General features: G+C 59.0%; 1 protein-coding gene across 1 annotated transcript in view; it reads left to right on the forward strand.

The window, feature by feature from the left end:
- PLXND1 (plexin D1) overlaps positions 1-8,245 on the forward strand; it is a 52,516-nt gene that overhangs the window by 38,492 nt on the left and 5,779 nt on the right. Inside the window, 13 exon segments of the mRNA XM_010862515.1 lie at positions 1-110; positions 215-305; positions 467-730; positions 906-1,055; positions 1,922-2,036; positions 4,506-4,613; positions 4,693-4,805; positions 5,504-5,608; positions 6,107-6,237; positions 6,583-6,781; positions 7,391-7,537; positions 7,657-7,813; positions 8,124-8,227. Of these exon segments, the coding sequence (XP_010860817.1) occupies positions 1-110; positions 215-305; positions 467-730; positions 906-1,055; positions 1,922-2,036; positions 4,506-4,613; positions 4,693-4,805; positions 5,504-5,608; positions 6,107-6,237; positions 6,583-6,781; positions 7,391-7,537; positions 7,657-7,813; positions 8,124-8,227 (1,794 nt within the window).

The raw sequence follows: 8,245 nt of genomic DNA on the forward strand, positions 1-8,245 counted from the left end.
CCCGTGTGCGTGCGCTTCGAGCAGCGGGGCTGCGTGCGCGGCGGCCTCAGCTTCCAGTACATGCCGAACCCGGTCATCACGGCCATCAGCCCCCACCGCAGCCACGTCAGGTGAGACCTGGGCGCCGCCCTCCGGCCAGGGCACGCCCCGGGGCTGCTCGTGGGCTCACCGGGCTTGCTGTCCACCCCCCCACCCCTCACCCCCCCCCCTGCAGTGGCGGCAGGACCATCACGGTGGCCGGCGAGCGCTTCCACATGGTGCAGAAGGTGTCCATGGCCGTGCACCACATCGGCCGTGAGCCCACGGTGAGGGCGGGGCCCTGGCGGGCAGGGTGGTCACGGCCCCTGGCTGATCACGCCTCCCCGTGCCGCGTCTTCTCATCTTTGCCCCCCCCCTCTCTCCTTCCATGTTTACCCCCTGACTGTCCACCACATCCCCCACTTTGGCCCCCGTGGCCCCCCTCCAGCTCTGCAAGGTCCTCAACTCCACCCTCATCACCTGCCCGTCGCCCGGGGCTCTAAGCAACGCCTCGGCCCCCGTGGACTTCTTCCTCAACGGCCGGGTCTACGCAGATGAGGCGGCGGTGGCCGAGGAGCTGCTGGAGCCCGAGGAGGCCCAGCGGGGCAGCCAGTTCCGCCTGGATTACCTCCCTGACCCACAGTTCTCCACGGCCAAGCGGGAGAAGTGGATCAAGCACCACCCTGGGGAGCCCCTCACCCTGGTGATCCACGTGGGTGCCGGCGGTGGCGGGCAGGGGGGACCTAAGCATATCAGGCACGGGGCAGGGAGGTGGGGCGTGAGCGGATCCACGTGAGCGCCGGTGGGTGCGGGGGGGGTGAGGCGGGGGCGTGAGCAGATCGAGCTCCGCCCCTGGACCCTGGTGAGCACCCCCTCTGCTCCCGCAGAAGGAGCAGGACGGGCTGGGGCTCGAAAGCCACGAGTACCGCGTCAAGATCGGCCAGGTGGCCTGCGACATCCAGATTGTCTCCGAGAGAGTCATCCACTGCTCCGTCAATGAGTCCCTGGGCACGGCGGAGGGGCAGCTGCCCATCACAGTGAGCGGACTGGGCACCGGAGGCAGGGGTGGTCCCCCCAGTCCTGCCCACAAGGCCCGATCACCTGCCTCGCCATCCGGGGCGTCTCAGCTGAGCACCTTCACGCTCAGGAACTCAAACAGTGGAGGAAAGCAGGGCTTTAGGTCCCCACTGGGCAGATGAGGAAACTCGAGGACTGAGTGACCTGTTCAGGGTCTGTGACTGGCCCCCAGCTGGGCCCAATGGGCTGGATTCTCAGAGGCCATGAGAGGGGGTCTCTGTTCCGCCTGGTGGCATACCCAGAGTCTGGGCCGCCAGTCACCAGGCACAGTCACAGAGGGAGGGAAGCAGGAGAGGTGGGGAGAAGGCCCGGAAAGGGGGGGTCTCTTCTGCACTGTACCTGCTTGCATGCCTCCCGGGATGGGGAGCTCACCCCCTTTCTGGCAGCACACACACCCCACGATGGCTGTGAACTGCAGAAGCTGCCTTTCACCTGCACCCCGGTCCCAGTTCTGTAGTCTGAGTCCTAAGAACTCATTTGCTTTCCTGTCCTCGGGCAGCCCAGCAGATACTTCAGTTCACAGGCCAGGCTCTGGGAACTGCCCATAGTCATCACAGAACTAGTAATCACACTTCCCTGTATTTCTTGAGTCACCCGTTCCGTGCTAGGCTCAGGACTAAGGGCTTGACAAATGTCATCTCTTATAGCCCTCACAGCGTCCCCAGGAGGCGGGTGGGGTTATCTCTTCTATTGATACTTGGGACATCTGAGGCTCAGAGAGGTTAGCTGACTTGCTCCAGGCCATACAGCCAGTGAGGAGAAGAGCCAGGGCGCATGTCCAGGGAAGCTACTGCTCCCTCACCACACGCCCCCGCCACCCTGACAGATCCAGGTAGGGAACTTCAACCAGACCATCGCCACGCTGCAGCTGGGGGGCAGCGAGACCGCCATCATCGTGTCCATCGTCATCTGCAGTGTCCTGCTGCTGCTCTCCGTGGTCGGTAAGGAGCCCCCCTCAGCCTCGTGATGCCTCGCGGGGCAGACCTGCCCACCTCAGTCCCCTCTGAAGATCGGTGGGTAGGACAGAGGTATAATGGGCCGGGCACACTGAACAAAGGTGTGGAGCTGGGAGCGGGTCAGGCGCTCAGAGCGGGGTGAGGAGGGCGGCCCAGCGACGGTACAAAGTGTGCAGTACAGGCGCTGTGGAGAGGTGTGCCGGCCCGGGCCCTGAGCGCCAGGCAGAGGGGCTTGGAACCGTGCTCTGTGGGCTGTAGGGCTACTGAAGCTACTTCTGAGAGGGCTGCTCGGGGAGATGACCCTACGCATTAGGTAGGCTATACCCCTGTTAAAATAATGGTCACAAAAGTATGATATTCAGTGTCGCAGGGCAGTTGGAGCCCTCATACACTGCTGGTGGGAATTTAACTGGTGCCGCTGCTATGGCAAACTCGCCACCAATTTCCTCGAAAGGTTAGTGTTCCTGCATGACCCAGCAGCTCCCTACTCTGGGCATCTGCCCTGGAGAAAGAGAACCCTCGTTAACACCAGCCCCTGTGCACCAAGGTTCACAGTGGCAACTGCCCAAAATGCCCATCCGCTGATGAATGGACAAAGAAAATGTGGTTTAGCTATATGGGGAATAGTATTAAGTCATACAAAGGAGGGAAGTTCTCACACGTACTTCAGCGTGGGTGACCCTTGACATCGTGGTAAGTGAAAGATGCCGGATATAAAAGGCTACCTCTTGTTTGGTCCCACTTATATAGAATGTCCAGAACAGGTAAATCAAAAAACACAAGGCAAATTAGTGGTTCCTAGAGGCAGGAGGAGGGTGGACAGGGACTGAGCACTTGTGGTCGTGGGTCTCCTAGGGGCAGGAAAAGTGTGCTAAAATCAGATTGAGGATGGTGTCACAACCCCATAATATACCAGAAGGCAGTGAATTGTATACGTAGATAGATTAGATGGTGTGTGTATTATCTCAATGAAGCTGGTTTTTAAAACACAATGTATTCAATCAATATAGAAAATTTTAGGGAAAACAGAGATAGAACATGTAAATATCTTTCTGCTAAAAGAGAAGAGAAATCACCCGTAATCCTCGTATCTAGAGAAATCCACTGTTGATCACTATTTTATGCTTTTTGCTCCACAAGTAATTTACTTTTTCAATTAACTTTATTAGAGTTAATTTACAACATGGTGTTAGTTTCAGATGTGCTGCAAAGTGACTGAGTTACACACATTCTCTTTCCATGTCGGTTACTACCCAGTATTGAGTGGAGTTCCCTGTGCTATACAGGAGGCCCTAGTTGGTTATCTGTTTTATATAAGTAGTGTGTATACGTCAGTCCCAAACTCCTGATCTGTCCCTCCCCTCACCTTTGGTAACCACAAGTTTGTTAAAGTCTGTGAGTCTTTCTGTTTTATAAATAAGTTCATTTGTATTATTTTTTATAGCGTATGATTTTTGTCCAACTTCCTTCACTTTGATAGTTTCTGGGTCTGTCCATGATGCTGTAAATGGCATTATGTCCTTCTTCTTTATGGCTGAGTAATATTTCATCGCATCATCTTTACCCACTTCTCTGTAATGGTCATGTAGGTTGCTCCCATGTCTTGGCTATTGTAAATAGTGCTGCAATGAACACTGGGGTGCATGTATCTTTTGGAAATTATGATTTTCCCCAGATATATGCCCTGGAGTGGAATTGCTGGGTCATATGGTAGCTCTATATTTAGTTCTTAAAGGTATTCTGTACTGTTCTCCATAATGGTGGTACCAGTTTTCATTTCTACCAACAGTGTAGGAGGGTTCCCTTTTCTCCATACCCTCTTCAGCATTTACTGTCTTGTAGACTCTTTGATTGGAGAAGGCGATAGCACTCCACTCCAGTACTCTTGCCTGGAAAATCTCATGGATGGAGGAGCCTGGTAGGCTGCAGTCCATGGGGTTGCGAAGAGTCGGACACGACTGAGCGACTTCACTTTCACTTTTCACTTTCATGCATTGGAGAAGGAAATGGCAACCCACTCCAGTGTTCTTGCCTGGATGATCCCAAGGACGGGGGAGCCTGGAGGCTGCCGTCTATGGGGTTGCACAGAGTCAGACACAACTGAAGCGACTTAGCAGCAGCAGCCTCTTTGACGATGGCCATTCCGACCAGTGTGAGGTGATATGGAGTCGTTTAGATTTGCAGTTCTCTAATCATTAGTGATGTTCATCTTTTCATGTGCCTCTTGGCCACCTGTATGTCTTCTTTGGAGAAATGTCTATTTTAGGATCTTCCACCCGTTTGTTGATGGGGTGGTTTGCTGTTTTTGGCGTTGAGCTGAGTGAGCTGCCAGAGGAGCTGAGGCTCGCAGGCAGGCTGTCTCCCTTCCACCCAGGCCCTGCACACGGCAGGTAACGACACACTCTCTGACACCGAAGGGATCGCAGGCCTGACCCACCTCCCTGCTGCCCACAGCCCTGTTCGTATTCTGCACCAAGAGCCGCCGCGCCGAGCGCTACTGGCAGAAGACGCTGCTGCAGATGGAGGAGATGGAGTCCCAGATCCGAGAGGAAATCCGGAAAGGTAGCGGGGGCAGCCACGTGGGACCTCGGGCCTTGGCGTTGCCCCCTGATCCACTCACGGCCACCTGCCTGCCCACCAGGCTTCGCAGAGCTGCAGACGGACATGACGGACCTGACCAAGGAGCTGAACCGCAGCCAGGGCATCCCCTTCCTGGAGTACAAGCACTTCGTGACCCGCACCTTCTTCCCCAAGGTCAGGGCCGGCTCCCGCTGGCTGGTGATACCTCAGGAGTTCCTTGAGCAGTGCGAAACCTGCACACCCGCCTATGGCAGCTCAGCCACCTTCCCTGGCCGCCCTGCCTGGCCTGCTGAGGGAAAGGGCCCAGGTTCCACCGCCCCGTCCCAACTTGCTTTCTCTGCTCACTTGCTGTTTGAGTGTGCCTACTGAAGCCAGCTGTCAGCCCCGCTTTCCTCCGGGGTGCTGGGCCATCCCCCCTCCATCTCTTCCTCCTGTGCACTGGACTCAGTCCCCTCGCTTCCATACCTCCTCGTGCTGTTCCAGGGGCTGCTGCCCCGTCCCCACCTTCCTCGGCCTGTCAGGAATATCTCTGCGGGTGGCCCCACCCTCCTCTGGGACACCAAGCCCCTGTTGGGTCCCCTCAGGCCTCTTTGCCTTGTTTCCTCGTTTCCTCCTTCCACACTGAGCTGCTTTAGCTTCCTCTTATGCCTGTGCACTCCAGCTTCGCCACCCATGGACTTCAGGCTGGTTCTGCTTTTCCTCCAGGAAGCCCCCTGGGACTCCCCTCCCCTCTCCTCTGGAGTCCTGTGACCCCTGGGCGTGGCCCACTGCCTCTTCTTCCTATCGAGTGGGCTTGTGTGTTTGTGGGGCAGCCCCTGCATGAGTCAGGGGAGCGTGCGGCCCTGCTGAGACACTGGGGGTCTGCTCCACAGTGCTCCTCCCTCTACGAAGAGCGTTATGTGCTCCCCTCCCAGACCCTCAACTCCCAGGGCAGCTCCCCAGTGCAGGAGACCCACCCGCTGCTGGGAGAGTGGAAGGTGAGTAGCCCCCCACCCGTACACACACACACACACAAGGGCTCCTTCGGGGCGCCCCCACCTCTCTCTGGGCCCTGCTTTCTAGTTATCTGATCCGTTGATCCTAATCTTGGGAAGTTGGGAGGAACTTGCCATTGTAAGGTAGCAAGCTCTCCATCCCAGCAGGTAGTCAAGTGGCTATTCAGGGTATTCTACATACTGACTCCCAGACCAGAGAGGGGAAAGGGTTGGGTCCCCCGAACATCTCTTTCCCCCTGCCGCCTAGAGAACGGGAGAGGGTTCCCCACACAGGGATATGGGGTTGCCTTTGGGCACCCTCGCCTGAGCCCCCCTTTCCAACTCAGCTGAGTCATTGTTCCCGGTCACAGGGAGTTAGGCATCTCCCACTAATAGGTAATGAGCTCCCCGTCCCGGGAAGCATTCAAGGTGCCACTCTGGGCATCCCGAGTGCTCAGACACGGGACCCCGTCAACATCCCTCACCGCTTGCTCCCTGCAGATCCCCGAGAGCTGCCGGCCCAACATGGAAGAGGGCATCAGCCTGTTCTCCTCGCTGCTCAACAACAAGCACTTCCTCATTGTCTTCGTCCATGCGCTGGAGCAACAGAAGGACTTCGCGGTGCGGGATAGGTCAGGCTGCCGTGCGGGCTCCAGGGAAGGACAACACATCCTGGGTCCACCGGGCTGGATCCAAGCCTGGGGCAGTTTGCAGAGCACTGTGTCCTTGGGGCAGCCAGCATCTCCTCTGAGGCCTTGGCCCCCTTCCCCATTCTGCCCCTTCCTGGTCCTGCCTGCCCAGGACGGGGCTCGTGGGCATGGTGGTTACTGTGCACGTTAGGGAAGGTAGGCTTTTCTCCAGGGAGATTTCTGCCGCATATGCCTCATCCAGTGACGAGGGGAGCCCCCGCGGTGTGGTCCTCGGGGTCCCGGGGCCTCGCGGTGCGGCTGACTCCCCACCCCCACACCTGCCCACAGGTGCAGCCTGGCCTCCCTGCTGACCATTGCACTCCATGGCAAGCTCGAGTACTACACGGGCATCATGAAGGAGCTGCTGGTGGACCTCATCGACGCCTCGGCCGCCAAGAACCCCAAGCTGATGCTGCGGCGCACGGAGTCTGTGGTTGAGAAAATGCTCACCAACTGGATGTCCATCTGCATGTACAGCTGCCTGCGGGTGAGGGCGCCGGGCAGCCGTGCCCCTGCCCCGGAGGTCTCACTTCCTTTTATCCTCCTGCCACCTCTGCCAGGACCGGTGACTGTGGTCTCTGCATACATGTGGGAAAGGGGCTGGCCCACAGGGTCCGTTATATGGGTGGGGGAATCGAGGCTCAGAGCTACCCTGGGAACAGAGACCGTGTCAGGGGCTTTGTGTCAGGAAGACACTCTTCTCAGCCCTCGGGCCCTCCCTGGCATGCCTTTGAGTCCAGCTCTGCCACCTCCCTGCTGGGTGACCTTGAGCAGCTTGCTTGCCCTCTCTGAGCCTCGGCCGTGAGGATGCCCCTGCTACCTGGAAAGGTTGCCGGCGCAATAAAACGAATGTGGCCGCCCAGGTTGGGCGGTGTCTGAGCTGAGAATCCAGGGAGATGCCCTGGGTGTGGGGGTGGGAGGGCTGAGCGGCGCCAGGATCAAAAGGATGGTGTGAAGCAGGCAGCCACGAAGGGGTTGGTGGAATGGGGTAGGAGGGGTTCCGGGGGGGGGCGGGCCACAGGCTCAGGGCTGGAATCTGGAGAGTGGGCAGCTGGCTTCAGCCTCTGACCGCGCCCCATCCCCCCCCGCCCCCCAGGAGACAGTGGGGGAGCCCTTCTTCCTGCTCCTGTGCGCCATCAAGCAGCAGATCAACAAAGGTTCCATCGACGCCATCACGGGCAAGGCCCGCTACACGCTCAACGAGGAGTGGCTGCTGCGGGAAAACATCGAGGCCAAGCCCCGGGTGAGCCGGCTCGGAGGGCTGGGAGGGGCTCCCGGCTTTGGTCCTGACACCCCCGCCCGCAGGCTGTCTGCCCATCCGGTCGGTGAGCAGCTGCTGAGCCCCCCGTCTCTCTCCTGCAGAACCTGAACGTGTCCTTCCAAGGCTGCGGCATGGACTCGCTGAGCGTTCGTGCCATGGACACGGACACGCTGACGCAGGTGAAGGAGAAGATTCTGGAAGCCTTCTGCAAGAACGTGCCCTACTCCCAGTGGCCGCGGGCCGAGGATGTTGACCTAGGTGGGCAGGGTTGGGGGGCAGCGGCGGGCCCCGCTCGGTCACATGGTCTCTGGCTCTAGGGACGTGAAAACGGTGCCCATCAGTTGGGAGCTCATGTTGGGGCCGGGTGGTGAGTTCGCCGCAGGTGATGACAGCCCGATGGGCAGGAGAGGCCGGCCTGGCTGCTCCAACCGCCCAGTGCCCGCCCCGAGGATGGCTGTGTGGAGCCCCGGCTCCCAGATGCAGTAGAGGCTCAGAGAGCTCTGGGGACCCCCGCTTCTCTCCCCGTGGGTGGGCGCCCCGGCCCTCACCCCTGGCCCCCTGCCCCCAGAGTGGTTCGCCTCGAGCACCCAGAGCTACATCCTGCGGGACTTGGACGATACCTCGGTGGTGGAGGACGGCCGCAAGAAGCTCAACACGCTGGCACACTACAAGGTGGGCCCCGGCCCCACC

This window comes from Bison bison, unplaced genomic scaffold (genome assembly GCF_000754665.1).
Source record: "Bison bison bison isolate TAMUID 2011002044 unplaced genomic scaffold, Bison_UMD1.0 scf7180017864482, whole genome shotgun sequence".
Lineage (NCBI taxonomy): Eukaryota > Metazoa > Chordata > Mammalia > Artiodactyla > Bovidae > Bison > Bison bison.